Source organism: Carlito syrichta, unplaced genomic scaffold (genome assembly GCF_000164805.1).
Source record: "Carlito syrichta isolate Samal-C Ts95f unplaced genomic scaffold, Tarsius_syrichta-2.0.1 Scaffold314258, whole genome shotgun sequence".
Taxonomy (NCBI): domain Eukaryota; kingdom Metazoa; phylum Chordata; class Mammalia; order Primates; family Tarsiidae; genus Carlito; species Carlito syrichta.
This window is the reverse complement of record NW_007258354.1, coordinates 495352-512552: the sequence shown is the minus strand read 5'-3', so window position 1 is coordinate 512552 and position 17201 is coordinate 495352. Positions and strand designations below refer to the sequence as shown.

Genomic DNA, 17201 nt, shown 5'->3' with positions numbered 1-17201 from the left:
TGCCTTCTGCCCTGCCCACCCACACCCTGCCCACCCTCCACCCCCCCACTCGTGCCCCACCCTGCCCAGGCCCCTCACCCCCCACCCTGCCTTCTGCCCCGCCCACTCATGCCCTGCCAGGGCGGTACCTCGGTGGTCGAGTTCGTGGTGGTTCTTCTCGTCCTTCACTGTCAGGTGGGCCTGGCTGCCCAGGGCGCCCAGCGCCAGCAGCCCCGAGCTGCTCCCCGTCACCGGGGGGATCCCTGGAGGCTGGAGGCCTGACGGGTGGGGCGGCAGCTGCACTGGGGGGCCGTGCGTGGCGTGGGAGAGGTGCTGTGCCTGGAGCTGCTGCTGCTGCAATGGAGGTGGGGGTGAGCGGGCGGGGGCGGCCATGCCCGACCCCTCCCAGAGCCGTACCCCTGCCGTCCACACACGGCACCTGCCGAAGGTCTGCAGATGGATGTCGAGAGTCATGTCTCCAAGCCCCGCCCACCCAACGCCCCAGTTCCTGCACGCAGCTGCTCAAGGCGCTCCCAGCCCGAGATGCAGAGAGCAAGCACCGACAACCAGTCGGGGGCCCCTCTCAGGTGCGGAGACCCCGGCAAGCGCAAACGCGCCTGCGCATCAGCCACCACCAACCTCTCCCGCCCCCGGGCCATGTCCCGGGGCAGAGCCCCTAAGGCTGAGAACTCCAAGCCGGTCTTGCAGAGCTGAGGCTGGGAGACCATTGAGGGAGGGAGGCCACTGCAGGAAAATCCCAACAACAAGATTCGTGGGGGCCGGTGGACTGAAAGCTGAGGTCACTGGACATCAGAGTAGAGAGAGAGGAGCCCCCCAGGAAGGGAGGGGACCAGGACTCAAGCCTCAACTCTGGCGTTTCCTGGCTGATGGCCTGGGCAGGTGACGTCAGCCCCCCGGGCCTCAAATCTTATCTGTCAAAGGAGCTATGTAGCACGACCTCAGAGGATGCATGTAAGATGACGTATGAAGCAGCACAGGATACCCGGCAGCTACCCATGAAATGTCATGGCAACAGCTGACACAACAGTTTACAATGACTCCCAACTGCTCTAAAACCTGACATTCGCCCTACGCGGTGGTCATGCCTGTCACTTCAGTACTTTGGGAGGCCAAAGCGAGAGGATCGCCTGAGTCCAGAGGTTCGAGACCAGCCTGGGCAACTTGGCGAGACCTCATCTCTACAATAAATTAGCTGGGCATGGTGGCACACACCTGTATTCCCAGCTACTTGGGAGGTTGAGGCAGGAGGTTCCCTGAGCCCAGCAGGTCAGGGCTGTGGAGGTCATGAGCATGCCACTGCACTCCAGCCTGGGTGACAGAGGGAGACTCCTACTTGATGAAAAAAAACCGCCAAAAGCCCGGTGTGCATCAACTCAGTATCACCACCAACAGCAACGCTAGCAATTCTCCAGTCTCCTCCCAATCAGGACTTGGCACCTGCAGACCCCAGACATCCCTACCCTACACTCGCCTTGGGGGCATCACCTTTCCCATCTTTCCCGACCCAAGGGGCTGGCTCAGGCCTCCCTAGCATCCTCCCAGCAGCCATGAGAGTGTCCCTCATCACCCCTAAGGTTGTGCCCAGAACCATGGGCACTGCGGACAGGCTACGCAGTGCCACCTATTACTTCATGATATCCCTCAGGAACCACTGGCCTTGGGTATGCTGGTACCACAAAACACACCTGCCAAACGCCCGAGTGAACCCCGGGGCACTTTCCAAATATGATCTGTGCCCGTTTTACAGGAGGTAAACTGATCAGGTTAGGGGCTGGAGTGGGTGGCTGGTAACGTATGTAGTCTCACCACCAGCAAGTGGGATTTGCACTCACATCCGACAACTACCACCCTCATCAAAAGAACATTCCCAAGATCCCCAAGGAAAGGGGCGTTGGTGGGGGTGACACAGAGCAAAAACCTGGCAAGTTCAAGATCTCCCGCTAAGAGAGCCCGCCTGTCCGTGAAGACGGCTTTCTGGAAACTGACAATGGACAGCAGAACACAGGGGAGGCCACAGCTGTGGCTAGAGGTGCAGTGAGTATCTGACATCATGGGTGACGGCCCCGCTTGTCCCCAGCTAAGCCACCAAGTCCACGGCCCTAGAGGGCCCCTCTTCGGTTCTGGGTGAAAGGCTGGCACAGCGGTCACCAGAGCACCTCTGGGCCATCTATGCCAGGCAGTTTGTGGGCGCTGACCCCAGGAGTCATCACAGCGCACATACACAGCCAAGGGGGCCCTGGAGCCGACATCACAGGTGTCTCGAGTCAAGACCCAACCTCTCCCGGCTAAGAAACTGGGCTCCTCCCCACAGACACATGCCCTCAGCGCCCGCCTTCTCTTCCTAAAGAAAACGGAATTTTAATATCCCATTACAAAATGAATACATACTCATCACAAGCAAATACTAAAAGCAAGTATAGATTTTAAAGATTTTTTTAAAAAATTACTCTCCAATTTCACTCTCAGAAGACTCTGCTGTTAATCAGCCTGGATTTTCCTTTATGGAACTGTACACATTAGAAATCTATTTCTACACAGACAGGCTCCTGTGACTCCCACAGCCATAGAGCTTGGTTTTCACTGAAGAGCATCTTGGAGGAATTAGTTTGTCCTTTTTAACGCCTACCTAGTATTCCCCCGGGGTGGCCAGGCCCCTCCACTTTATCTGGACATCTAGTTTTAAAGCAAGTCTCACTCTGGTGTTAGACTGGTGGCTGGGCTGCCAGTGATAACTATTTAGCAAAATCCCAGAAGCGAGGGCTGAGACAGCTAATCTGTGTTTTGCTGTACAGAGCCAGGAAGATCCCTTGAGGAAGGGACAAGGAAGAGGAAGGGGGGGCTTCAAAGAAGCCGCCTTACCGCTCGCGGACATGGCTGACTCCTTTCACGAATGAGTCCTGCTTCTAGAGAAAATGTGCACTAGAGATTTGTACCCACGGGCAGACAGAACTGAATGGTTCCAAACACCCCAGCGTCCACGGCCAGGCAAGGCTTCCTCCTCACCCACCTTCTAGGCCTGACCTTGCCGGTCCCAATACCCCCTCCTCTGGCCATCCTCCTCTCCCCCGGGGTCAGAACAGGGTTCTCCCCTCTAGAGTCACTAACGGCTCAGATGCCACAGCCCGACTGCCCTGTCCTCCATCCACTGTGAGTCCCTGGACATGTGAGCCGATCTCCCTAGTTCCAGCGTCCTCGACAGCAAATGGGCCTCAAGAGGGGTCCATCTTTGGGCTGTGCAGAAACCATAGGCGTGACTGCGTGTAAAATCACACTCTGGGCGCCATCCGTGTTAACAAGCCCTCGAGACGCATCACAGACAAAACCACATCTGTCCTCTTACGCAGAGTTTGGCGACTGAGTTCCAGGGCGGTGACTGTGCCTTCTGCTGACCAGTGCCACCCATGGTGCCTGGAATGTCTGCTCAGTACATCTTCTGGGTGAGTCCGCGAAAATGTTGTAAAAGGTGGTCATGGGTGGATAGGCTGGGAAAGCGTCCAAAGACGACCAGCCGCCTCTGATCCAGGGCTCCCTCCAAGGCCCAATCAGGTACAGCCAAAACAGGCAGCCGAGACAGGGGTATCCGAGGGCGTGGGGGTGTCTCACATCCCCGCCTCTGTGGCAGACACTTGGAACCAAGGTAGCAGCAGTTGTGTGGCCGAGAGTGGCGCTTTCCAGATCGAGGGTGACTTCCTGCCTTGGGGCATCGAGTGGGAGCATCCTCTAGAATGGAGCAGCAGAAGCTTCCAGACACAATGAAGAGCTTCCCACCTTAGGGCCGGAGCAAGCCACTCTACAGAGCCAGAAGTTTCCCGAGGTGTCCTTGTGTGGTTTGAAGGCACAGCCAGGACCCCCCAGCAGACTCTGGGCAGCAGGGCAGAAGAGTCACCCTTCGAGGCGTCTTCCTCAGGGGAGGGCAGGGGCCAGAGGGTCCAGCAGCAAGAGTCTTGGTTGCAACAAAGTCAAACAAAGCTTCTCCCTGATGGGGTGGAGGGCCCAGCGAGCAATGCCCCGCCTGGCCCGCCGTCCCTGTCACAGCCTGACCCTCTGCTGGCAGGCGGGCAAGGCACAGGTGTCCCTAGGCCGTGCGCACTCTGTCCCCACAACACGTCCCCTGGCTTCAGAACACAGGTGCCAAGACCCAGTGATGTCCAAGTGGGAAGCAGAAACTGTTCTCAACTGGGCACCTCCTTGGTGCAGACAAGAATTGTCTCTGCAGTCTACAGACGCCTGACTCCAAGCACCTCCATTCCTTCTGGCACCAGGACCTCTCCACCCACAATGTGGAAGAAGTTGAAGAAATCCCCCTGTACTTCCCATTCCAAGAGGGGCTTCGAGTCTGGAGCCCAGAGGGTTCTGGGAAAGGCCGATACATGAGCTCACAGGTCCTCAATCGGCCTGGGAAGGAGACATGGCCATCCAGGAGCCGCCCAGCAAGGCTCAAGTCCTCCTCACACACAGGAACGTAGTCCTTTCCAGGGCTCCCCAGCAACGTGACCCAGGAAAGAAGAGCAGGGAACAGACACGCATCTATAGCACCAGGTCCAGAAGAGAGACCACCTTCCACCTGGGTGGGCACTTGAGCACCCTGAGGATCGGTGGGGGTGTGGGTGGGCCTGGCGGGCAAGCTGTCTGGCTCTGTCCTTCCATTCCCTCCCCACGCACACCAGACTCTGGACCCTACCCTCCCTCACCAGGAAGAAAGACCCCAGGCGCCCTCCAATCCTTGTGATGAATGCACCATGGCTGTCTCCCTGCCTGCACTGGAGGTATCAACTGATTTCTTTTTGAGCCAAGCCATATCCTCACAATCCTTCAACTCTGTCTGAGAAAGCCGTTCGACAGTGACCTGGGGCAGATGGGGAAACTGAGGCCTGGAGGAAACACGCGACCTGCTCAACTTCCACACCAGAGTGAGAGGCTGCTTCCCCTTCTGGAGTGGCAAAGGGGACTGCGGGGACCACCGCTAGCCGCTGCCGAGAGCCTCCTGGGACCTCCTTTTCCCGCCTCCCCTGCGCCGCTGCCCGCCTCTTCCACCTTGCTCTCTGGAGTGGCCGGCCCTCTGGCCCTTCCAGGGGCTCATGCGCCCTGCAGTGACGCGGCCTCGCCAGGCGCAGTCAGACACGGCTCCCCAGCAGAGCGGGCCTCCCTAATTCCTGCCTGTGAGGCTCCGTCAGGCACGGCGATTAGAGGCTGCCTGCTTAATGACAGGGCGCCGGCTGCATTCACTCAGAGCCGGAGAAGCAATTACCTTGAAAATGGGGGTCACAGGCCCCACTCGTCGGCCTTAATTGAATTCCAATGTCTGCCTGGAGCTGCCCGGACCTAACTTGAGGCTTCCCAAGCACGACTTGAAGGAAGCGCCGCTAATCCCGGCAGCCGGCTCCCCCAGGCCTGCTCCTGTCTTGAAACTTGGAAAAAAAGTTATTTTTATAAGAGGATTTTCATTCCAAAGAGGGAGGGGGGAGCCCACTGCAGCCTGGGCTGGGGTCGTGGGCTCAGCCTGGAAACCTCAAGAGCATGCCGGGAATGGGTGGAGACAGGTGCTGGGGAAGGAGGAACTTCAGGGAGCAAAGCTCCCTTGCCTCGGCCCACCTGGGCATTCCCTGCCACCATCAGCAGAACCACCAGGGCAGGACACAGGACACACCCCAGGGCTTCAGGGGCCAGGGAGAGCAGGGGCTGGCCTGGCCTGGCTTTGCGACTAGACGTCTCTGGTCCTGCTGTCACACAAGGGTACTGGGCTGGATGGGGGCCACTGTGCCCAACACAGACATCTGGCCATGTCTAGAGACATTCTGGGGTGTTGCAAGCAGGTAGGGTGCCCCTGACTTCCAGGGTTCAGGCCAGGGATGCTGCTGAACGGCCCACACTGCACAGGGGAGCAAAGGCCCTACACTTTCACAGGATCAAGGCTAGATGACCTCTTTTTAAAATTTCGAGACAGGGTCTCACTGTCACCCAGGCTGGAGTGCAGTGGCATGATCACAGCTCACTGCAGCCTCAAATTCCTGGGCTCAAGTGATCATCCTACCTCAGCCTCCCGAGTAGCTGGGAATAAGGCAGGCACCACCACATCCAGCTAATTTTTGTATTTTTTGTAGACACAGGGTCTCACTTTGTTGCCCAGGCTGGTCTTAAATTCCTGGGCTCAAGTGAGCCCCTACCTCACCTCCCAAAGTGCCAGGATTACAGATGTGAGAGCCTCCGTGTCCGCCGGATGGCCTCGGAAGATGCTTCGCTCTCTAAAGTGTTGTGATGTCCGTGGGGGGGGGGGCAGGGGGCAGTGCTGCCTTCCAACCCTGGACACATCCTTACGATCCAGTTTCCAGAGTCTTCTCTGCCTCTCCCACACAGTGAGGGTCTCCTCCCCCCTCTCCCAACACCGCCAGGAATCAAAAAAGCCTAATGCTGCCCCCCCCACACCCAGCATCGAGCACCTTCCATATAGACTCAGACTAGGAGAGACCCACAGAGTTGCTTTGCCCGGGGACCCTGCCGCTATCACGGCTCCTGACGGCGGGACAGAGGGGCGGATGTCTGTAAGCACAGTTCCGTCGAGCTGACTCCAGCCTCCCAGAGAGAGGAACTGGTCCACCCTCTCCTTTTACAGGTACAGAAACTGAGGTCCAAGGAAGAGAAGGGGGCTTGCCCATGGTCACACGGAGAAAAACCATGACTAAAACATAGACCTCCAGGTTTCTGACCCAGACGAAAAAGTCCAGAATCATCATCTATCCCACATGCAGGAGATATTTCTGGGGCCTTAAAGTTTCGCCTTGAAATAATGACCTCACATAAGAGCAGAAAGAGGGATGAAAACCAGCCAGGTTCCCAGACTGTCCGGGCTGACGGGACCTCACCCAACTGGTCCACTGCTCGTGATAGTCACAGTCTACCTACACTTCAGAATGATCTGGAAAACTTCAGGAATACAGATCTCCAGTCACACTCCCAGGCCTGCGGCAGAGCACCCTGGAATGGTCTGTACTGTCCGGAAGCTCCCCAGGGGGCACTGACCCAGCTGACTGTGGACTGGGGCGCCGTGATCCCGTACTGATCTCACCATCCGCCCGGGGGAGCGGGGAACAAAAGGTGGACAGAAACACCCGAGGGTGACAACCTTGCCCGGTCACCCTGAGAAAACTGCTTCTCCCCCGGTGCTTATCTTAAATATCCCTGGCCTCATGCCAAAGTAGCCAGCGGGAGAAAGATGCTATTTGAATTAAGAAACATGCTCAAGACGCAGCCAGGTAGCACTGCCGAGGGGAGAGACCCGGCTTCCCCCTCTATGGAGGGGCCAGGCTGAAGTGGGCCTCCCAGGGTGCTCTGGGCACATTTTACTGTGTCCAGATGCCCTGGCTGGAATCACAGTCACAGTGAACGCTCAGCCAGGCAGCTTGCGCATGGGACAGCATAGCAAGCCCCCACCCACAGTCCACAGCATGGTGCACACTGACAGATAGCAGAGACCATTCTGACCCCAAGTGGCCAAAGAAGGGCAGACCTCTGCTGGGGCAAAGGCAGACTGGCCCCAGGCGGGGGGGGGAAGGTGCCTGACCGCCAAGGTGATCCCAGACCTCCACCCTCCTCAGCAGCAGGGACCCTAAAAGCCAGGGGAGGACAAGGCTATGGATCAGAGCAGGGCTGGCACCCCTTAGCTTGGGGACTGGGAGGCAATCGGGACACCAGAGGGAGAGTGCCCCAAACAGGTCCACACCCACGGGGTACTCGTGGAAGCCAGGGCCCTGGGGCTGCCATTCTGAGACCGGCTAGGGTCAGGGTCAAGATCTGGCTATGGTCAACGAGAGGAAAAAAAGGGCTATACACACGGTGAGAGGCAGACTGGGGAGTCCACGTACCCCGATGATGGCATTCAGCTCCGTCATGGTGACCTGCTTGGCGCGTTCCACCGCCTGCGCCACCTGCTGCTGGTGCTGGAGGCACAGGGCGAGTGTTAGCTGTGACCACCCTCCCCAACATACACGGGGCCTCATGGTATGGGCAGGGCCTTGGAGATGGAGCACCCCAAGAAGGTGGGAGCCTCCAAGCGGCACAGGACACAAGCGGGAAGACAGGTGGTCTTACTTTCTCCTTTAAACCTTTTTTAGCAACACATTACTTTTGTAACTAAAACTTCCTTTTAATGGTTTTAAGTTTTTTTTGTTTTTTTTTTCCTTATTCTTAGAGTCTCTGTTGCCCAGGCTGGAGCGCAATGGCACAATCACAGCTCACCACAGTCCCAGCCTCCTGGGCTCAGGTCATCTCCTGCCTTCATCTCCCAATAGCTGAGAATACAGGCCCACACCACCACATTCGGCTGGTTTTAAGTTCTAAAATAGAGATTTGTGCCCAAAGATGACTATTAGTCAACCACACACACAAAGAAACATTTTCCCATGCAATCTGAATATGAGCTGGAGATTAGATGATATTACAGAATGATGATCATTTTTTTAATAAAAAATATGACCAGACTCGGTGGCTCAGCCTGTAATCCCAGTACTCTGGGAGGCTGAGGTGAGCGAGATACCTGAGCCTGTGGGTTCAAGACCAGCCCAGGCAACTTGGTGAGACCTCGTCTCTACAATAAATCAAAAATTAGCTGGGCATGGTAGTGCGTGCCTGTACTTCTGCATACTTGGAAAGCTGAGGTGGAAGGATCGCCAGAGCCCAGCAGGTCGACGCTGGGGTGGCCATGAGTGTGCCACTGCACTCCAGCCTGGGCGACAGAGTGAGACTCCAACTCAAAAAATATATACATATTTTGGTAGAGATGGAAGGTCTATGTTTCCCGGGCTGGTCTTGAACGCCTGAGCTCAAGGAATCCTCTGGCCTTGGCCTCCCAAAGTGCTAGGATGACAGACGTGAGAAACTGTGACTGGCTGAATTTTCTAAACAAGGTAACAATACTATAGTCAAGGAGGGTGCTCCCATTTTTAGGTGATGCGGTTACAGTAGCTGGTGGTGAATTGTCAGGACAGAAGTCAGAGAAGGAAAGGATGTAGGTCTAGATACTCCCGGTCCACACCTGTCTAAGTGGAGGAAACATATACTGTATATTCCCAGAAAGAAAAAGTGGCAAAATGAACCCTAGGGTGGACTATGGGCTCTGAGCAACTATGATATGTTCACACAGATTCATCCAAAATAACATTCATTGCCCTAGTGTGGGAGGCTGTAGGCACTCTCTGTCCCTTCCACTCCACTGCGCTGTGAAGCTAAGACTTCTTTAAAAAAAAAAAAAAAAGTGACCAGGTGCAACGGCTCACACCTGTAAACTCAGCACTTTGGGAAGCCAAAGCGGGAGGATTGCTTGAGTCCAGGAGTTCAAGACCAGCCTAGGCAACCTAGGGAGACCTTGTTTCTATTAAAAAAAAAAAATCAAGAAATAAGCCAGATATGGTGGTGCACGCCTGTAGTCCCAGCTACTCAGGAGGCTGAGGAGGAAGGATCGCCTGAGTCCAGGAGGTCAAGGCTATGATGATGGTGCCACTGCACTCCAGACTGGGCTACAGAGTGAGACCTCCGGGTCAAACATAAATAAATGAAGTCTATCAAAGATGTGTCCTGTGCATTCTTCCCAGCCTGGGGGCTGCGCCAGCCAGGAATGCAGCAGTCTCCCACCCTGGCCACAAGCTCCCAGGCAATCACATATTGGATTCTTGTATGAATCATGTATTGGTCATCACCCTGCCTCAGAGATACAGGACTCCACCAGGGAGCTGGTGTGGTCCAGGCACTATGGGGGTGTGGGGGACAGGGCCTGCCCTGCTGGAGGAAACTGGGGAGACAGAAACGGAGCCCACTAAGGCCGGCCACTTGTCTGCCCTGTACCCACGTGACACTTCCTTCCAAGTGCCCACTAGCCCAACTCTGTCCCAAGCGGGGGTCCCTTGGAAGGTATTCTTAGAAGGCAATGTGACCGCCTGGTCATGCCCCCAGCAAGGGTGCTCTGTGTGCCTGGGACCTCACAGATCTGGTTCGTGGCAATGCCTGGCCAGCCTGCCTTAGCTCCTAGACAGACTCGAACAGTGGCGGAGAACCACGTGCACCAGTAGAAGGAGTAAACGGTCCCTGGGATGACACCTCTGGCCCACGCCACCTAGAGAAGATTCTGTTCATCCTCAGGTCCTTGGCCGGGTCGGGCTGGGCTGAGCTCCCTGAGACCCCAACAGCCGCTGATGTAGAACGAAAAGAAACGAGTAAAGAGGGTCTTACCTCTTGAGACAGGAACGGCATGATCTGCGCTAGAATGGTATTCAGTCTCTTCGCAATCTCTGTCTGCAAAAGCAAAGGCACCCATGAGGCTCGGGCAAGTCCGTCAAGTCACCGAAACGTCCCAGGTGAGTGGAAGTACCGACCTCCCCAGACCGCAGGTCCCACTCTGGGGCTCCACGTCCCCCACCCTCGGCCCACCTCCTGCCAGGAGGCTCCAGCTACACCCACAGCATGACAAAATCTCTCTCAAGGACCACAACTCTGGCAACCAGCTGCCCACATCTGGGGAGTCCCAACATCCCTTATCAGCGATGGTCTCCAGGTTGGGCTCGGAACACAGTTTGCAGCCTCTGGGAGGAATATCCAATGGAACCAAATCCAGTCAAAAACCTTCCCCACATCCCAGCAAAGCCCCTGACACAGCGAACCACAGTTTAGGGAGGGGGGAGCCACTCGGTCGCCAGTGTGCAATGGCAGGACACAGGCTCTCAGATACCCTGGGAAGGGCACAGGGATCACTAGGGAAGCCCTGGGCCGCAGGATGGGTGGGTGCCCCCCCACCAAGACCGGTTCCTCCCCCATATATGCCGCCAGCCTGAAGCCCCACCACGAGCACTTCATTTTCCAGGGCCTAGACGGCATGGCCTCATTCAAGAAGCCGCTCAGAGTAGCAGCCTGTTAGCTCCCTAACCCTCACAAAGACAGACTCCAGAAAGGCAGCTCTATTCTCTATCCCCCCAACACCCCAAATAGACCACATTTCAAAAAGCGTCGACTTGTTTCCATCAACATCTTGTTTGGGAGCCCCAGGTCTCAGACCAGGAGTGGGGCAAAAAGGTAGACTGAGTCCAGACAGAAAGGTCTAGAACCACGGACAGACAGCTCTCAGAACTGTTTTTCTCATCTCCTGAACCCCAAGCCCACCGGGACCTACGTCCCAGTGCTGGCTTCAAAGCGTTCCTCGGCTGTCACAGCCGTCATTCAACAGCCCTTGCCGATCTCATCCGGCAAGTGATTAGGATGAGAAATCGTTGCACTTGAAACAAAAGCAATGCCCTCCGGGATGTACAAACAAACCCTGGACCCTGGGAGAACCCCCTGGGGCTGCCCCCTCCATGGGCCCTCCACCCCCGGCCCCGCAGGGGGGCAACTCTGGTGAGTGAGGAGACAGGCCCTGGCTCCAAGATCCCACTGGATTTTGCGAGCCTGCATCTCAGGCTGGCTCTCAGGCTGGCAGCCACAGTGCAGGCCCTGCCACCCAGAGGGGTTGTCCCCTGAAGGGGAGAGGTGGGTGGGGACCAGGGCTTGCTGCTGTCAGCCTTCTGCCTAGAACAGCCCAGGGCCCCAGGACAGAGCCACTGCAAGCATCTGGGTGAACAGTCCTTGCTGGGAAGGACTATCCCTCGATGCCTGGGCCCCACTTCCAAACTCCCTGGGGAAGGGGGTGTCACCCCCCCCCAGCTCGGATCTGCTGGGGCTCCCATTTGCCCGTGTGTGGTTCACTCCAGCAAGAATCCTGTCCCTGTTAGGGCATCTCACTAACCATGCCCTGGCCCTCAGCAGTTCCTTGTGCTGTGCAAAGCTGTTCTGTGCCCTGCAGGGTTTTCAAGGGCAGCCCCAGCCTCCCCCCAGGAATAAATGCCGAGATGCAACCATCCATCCTTATGTGCAGATCCTGGGAGGGTTACTAGGTAACTACCATAATGCACTGCTAATCTAGACAAGTGGGAAGTGGTCTCCAAAACAGGGTGTGTCCCCCCTTCCATCGACTGACGGCCAGGAAGAGGAATAAAGCCCAGAAGCCAGGGCTGTTCAGGGTAGGCATTCTAGAAACCATCAGCCAAACTGCACTTCAATCCAAGCCTGCCCGGACCAGCAAGTCACTCCCGTCACATGGTTTATGTGCCAAGTAAGAATAGAAAAAGACACTGAGAACAAAAAACAAACTAAATAAACCAACCTTCATAATTAGAAGCCCACGGGCCCAAAGTCTTTTAGCTCAAGTGGCCCGTACAGCAGTGCCTGGCACACAGTAGATGCCCAATAAGCGTTTGGCCCAAAGAAACGCCAGCATCTCCATATTGATTTTCTCAGAGTTCCTACTGCAGGGAGCTCTGGCCACGGCCCTGGGCCTGCCCAGCAGAGCAGCATCCAGGGGAGGGCCTGCAGTGGACGGGTGCTGACATACAACTGGGCAGCGGGGTGCATGCTGGCCTGAGTCCTTCACCAACAGGGGAGCCAGACCACCCAAGCCACCTACGTGGGTCTCCAGCATGTCCCCTCCCCTGGGCCAGGAAGGCAGGGGCGGGCTCTGACACTCCATGTCAGAGTGGCCTCCAGGAGGACTCTGAACTCTCAGCATCTCTGGGAGGCAGGGTGATTATAAAAGGCCTCTGCTGTGGCCTACTTCTGTGAGCAAAAAGGTCAAGGGTGAGGGGCTCAGTCGTGGATGAGAAAATGACCTTCCCCCTCCCCACAACCTCCAGCAGGACTCCACAGGTGGGGTGGGGTGGGGTGGGGGTCCTTGGCAGAGCCCAGTGTGAGACCCAGCACCCCGACTGTGAGGAAAAAGGGACCTGCCAGGATGTACATGGGTGGCCATGGCCCCTCCCAGGCTCAGCAACCAGGCCGCCAGGTGAGCACGGCAGCTTGGGGTCAGTTCCCTATCTATCCCCTTCCACCCCCTGCAAGCTGGTCCTGTCTCCTTCACTGCTCCCCCAACACCACAAGCAAACACCCACTGAGGACCCTCAGAACATCCCTGCATGGACACAGAACCTTCCAGAAGCATGGGTTTCCGGAGTCCAGTTACTTTCCCAGGGCCCAAACTTGATAGGGAGAGGCGTCTCTGCGCGGCAGAAGGACTTTGGCACATCATGAGTCAGGGCAGTGCAGGCTTGGGGCAGGCAGAGGGTGGGGCGGGGCTGACTTAGGGACTTTATAATACACCAGGGCTCCTCGACCTTGGAGCCTGGGTTTTCTCTGGCAGGAAGGAGGCATGCAATCCCGTCCCCCCCAGCTGCGACTCTGCCATCATCTGCTAGTCCCACTTAGTCCCCACAAAATGCAGAAGCAGGACCGAGCTTTCCCTGTCCCCACACAGATTGCCTGACCCTGAGGGTGGGCTCGCTTGCACACTCTGGTTGAGTCCGAGAATGGACAAAAAACTGCCACCCCACAATTTTTTTTTTTTTTTCAGTCGGAGACGATCCTCTTGCCTCAGCCTTCCAAGCACCACCATGCCCAGCTAATTTTTTGATGTATTGTAGAGATGAGGTCTTACCAAGCTGCCCAGTCTGGTCTCAAACCCCTGGGCTCAGGCAATCCCCTTGCTTCCACCTCCCAAAGTGCTGGGATTACCAGTGTAAGCCACCGTGCCTGGCAACAATTTTCTATAATGTTTATTTTTTGAGGGTGGTGATTGGTTGGGTGAGGGGAAGTTCCTGAAAGCAGGAAGTCAGCTGAACAGTTCTACTCAAGGGGGGTGGGGCAGACACGATGGTGAAGCTGAGGTAGGAGGATCAGTGGAGGCCAGGAGTTCAAGACCATTCTGGGCAACACAGCGAGACCCTGTCTCGACCTTAAAAATAAATCGACAGTAATAGTAGTTGATATCCACTGGCCTAACCCTTGCAAGCATTTTACATGTGTGAATTCACAAAATTCCCATAGGAAGGGACCTTAAAAACGTCTCAGTTTTTCAGATGGGGAAATGGATGCCCAGAACAAGCAAGTTCACTAAACGACTTCCTACCAAAAAGCCAGATTCTGACATTTTGAGAGAGCTTGGAGAAACATTTTTGAAAGAAAAGCCACCGTCAGGGTTAATAATTGACAGCATTTCCGATTAGAACAGCTGTTAAAACAGCATTTGATCCAACTCAAACAAGCTCCAAACATCAGTTCCAAAAAAGGGAAAAAAAAAAAAGTCAAGACGTTTGACTTTAACCATGGGGACAGGTCACAAGCCACCAACTGGAACTAGCTCATCTGCTGGAAACTCCTTTTAACAACTAGGCTCAATCCGTTATCAGGAAGGCGGCTGTGCTCCCAGGCCACCCTCCGCCCCTGCCGCCACAGGGTCCCACAAGCCACTGCCTTTGAGCCGGGGCTTCAGAAGCAGGCCTGGGAGCAGGTGGGAGGCGGGGGACGGCTCCCCTAGGAAAGCACTTTGGAAAATGTGTCGGGAGGCCAGGCTGCCTTTGAACGTCTCTTTTCAAGTCTGGTTCAAAGACGGCGGCTGCGCTGGTAGAAAAACATCGTTCCTTGGAAGCAACTAATCTAAGAGGCACAGACGGTGCGGCAGCTCAGAGGATGGATGGGCACGAATCGGAACCCACATGACCGTGTGGGTGCTGGTAGGTACATCTGGCCACATCTCTGCCGAGACTGTCAGGCAAACAAATGGCAGAAAATGAGGTTGCGGGGGCCGTGCACATCCCAAGGGACATTTGTTCCACGTGCCCTCGTGGTCCCACTGGCTGATCGTGTCTCATTAAAGCAGGACCTCCAAGTGTCCCACGGTCAACGGGGGACACTTGGGCCTCCTAGAAGTGTGTCTGTTTCTACGACACCACGTTAGTATCACATCTGGGGTCCTTCGGGCCACTCCAGCCCCTGACCCGATGCTGGATAAAGAGAGTTGGCACCTGTTCCCCATCCTCACCCTGCAGCCTCCTGCTTCTGGCCACCAGCACCCAGCTAGGCCCGGTCTGCACTTTCACTGTGCTGACACCCAGTCCAAAGCCTCTTCTGCCTGGCAGTCTCTCTGCTGCTCAGTGGTGGTTTTTTTTCAGCTTTTCACTTAAAAAAAAAAAAAGAGACCGGGCATTTTGGCTCAAGCCTGCAATTCCAGCACTTTGGGAGGCGGCGGTGAGAGGGCTGCCTGAGCCCAGGATTCAAGACCAGCCTGGGCAACTTGGTGAGACCTTGTCTCTACAACAAATAAATTTTAAAAAAATTAGCCGGTTATGGTCCTATAGTTCCAGCAACCTGGAAGGCTGAGGCAGAAGGATCGCCTGAGCCCAGCAGACAGGGGCTGCAGTGGCCATGAGCATGCCACTGCACTCCAACCTGGGCGACACGGAGACTCCACCTCAAAAAAAAAAAAAAAAAAAAAACAGAGATGGGTCTCACTAGGTTGCCCAGGGTGGTCTCCAACTCCTGGGCACAAGTGATTCTTCATCTTGCCTTGGCCTCCCAAAGTGCTGGATGACAGGTGTGAGCCTCTATGCCCAGTCACTGCTGGTTGGTTAGCTTTAAGCTGCCCTGTCACCTGTGGAATCTGAGTGCACGGTTCCTTCTAACCTCCATCAAATAAAAACAAGGAGAGCAGAAAACTGCCCCCTCAAACCCACGCAGAAGCGAACTGGCCTCTCCAGCTCCGCCTCGTCTAGCTGCATGGCTGTGGGCAAGTCATCTCCCTCTTATGGGCATTAATTTTATTGTCTGCAAAATGGAGGTGCGAGCTAGTTAATGTATGAGACCCAGGAGCCCTAGCTTAGAGCTTCAGAGCCCTAAATATCTCTAAATTGCTCTGTGACACCCTTTCCCCCACAAAGCCCTCGTAAAGAGCCCCATAAAGCACTGGGCATCACAGGAGCTTGAAGGATCCACCAGGAAGAGGCAGGCCACCCAATGGAGATGGGCACTGGGTGAGGACCCGAGGATGGCTGGCCATCCTCACCACACAAGCCATTCAAATGTGTCCATCAGGAAGAGCAATCAGTGACAGCGCCCCCAAGCAAGAATGGTGATGCCATTTCTAGGTGCGAAGTACCTGCTGCCCTGATCCTGTGGTCCGCGAGGATGGCTGGGGAGCCCAAGACAGTCATGCAGGGACTTCCCAAGACACCATATTCAGGTGATGTAATTCCGCATCAGTTACACAGGTCAGTAGCTGTGTGACACTGCCTGGCTCCTGGCTGCATTTCTTTTTTTTTTTTTTTTTTTTTTTGAGTTGGAGGATTTCTTACTGGGACAATCAAGTCAGTCTTGGAAGGAGCACTGTACTGGGAGTCTGAAGTCCCATTTGTGGAACTGTGACAATGGTGAAATGAGAACAAGACACCTGCCCCATCTGAAGTATGAATTCCACTCCAAAGCCAAAAGATGTGGGGCGGTCTCCCCCCAGCTGTGTGCCTGTATGCAGTCCCTGGGCCTCAGGTTACTCCTCCTGAAAAATGGGTATGTTTGGGGTAGGGGGTCTCTAGCAGCCTCGGGCTTCTTGAATTTTAATCGGGTTCTATCTGGTTCTCTGAGTCCTGGGGTGCTTGAAGTGAGCCTGCTTCATCTGGATTAAAATCCCAGGGCTGCAGAGAGCTCAGAGGGAGGGAGTTTGAGGACCCCCGCGGCCCCCAGCAGTCAGGCACCACAATCCCCCTGCCATCAAATCCTGGAAGATTCCGGAACAATAGGCCTGGGCTGTGCAACTCAAAATATCCTCCTGCACTTCCTAGGTGAGTGCATATCGACAGCTCCTCAATTACTGGACCACAAGAAGATACCCCTTGCCAGGTAACTTCTCTCCAGATTGAACGCAGAGACCACCAAAACAAAGCAAGTGGGACTTCACCCACAGAGGAAAGGAGATCATGAGAAGCTGCTGGGGGGGGAAGACATGACGGTTGCCAGCAAAATCTGGGGTGGGGTTGCTAGAGGAAGACCCACTAGGGACACCACCCCCTCCATGGCGGGGGTGGTGTCAGGGTCAAGCCAAGCCAAGCCCTCCCAGCTTTTAGACTCCAGGAGTTATCAGACTCTCGGTTTCCATCCACCAGGCTTCCTGTTAACAAGATCCAATAATCTTTAAATATTTGTTCACTTTAATTTCTTGGTTCCCAAATACATTAAACTGGGCTTGCATCCCACCCCCACGTGGGGGCACAAAGGGCTCACCTGTAGGGATGCAGCAGGGTGGGCTTCCCAGTGCACAACTTCCCCCGACACTGCCAGTTTATCTGGGCACCCCCTCCTCCTCCCTC

General features: G+C 55.6%; 1 protein-coding gene across 14 annotated transcripts in view; it reads right to left on the bottom strand.

Moving 5' to 3' along the window:
• TLE3 (transducin like enhancer of split 3) overlaps positions 1-17201 on the bottom strand; it is a 45292-nt gene that overhangs the window by 16004 nt on the left and 12087 nt on the right. For 6 of the 14 annotated variants that reach the window (XM_008071251.2, XM_021719143.1, XM_008071253.2 and 3 more), the window contains exons 4-6: positions 10219-10281; positions 7860-7934; positions 129-333 (exon numbers count right to left, since the gene is read on the bottom strand). In XM_008071251.2, coding sequence (XP_008069442.2) covers positions 129-333; positions 7860-7934; positions 10219-10281 — 343 coding nt within the window. Of the gene's footprint in view, positions 1-128; positions 334-7829; positions 7935-10218; positions 10282-17201 lie in introns of all 14 variants that reach the window. The other 8 variants (XM_021719139.1, XM_021719140.1, XM_008071255.2 and 5 more) reach the window with 3 other exon arrangements.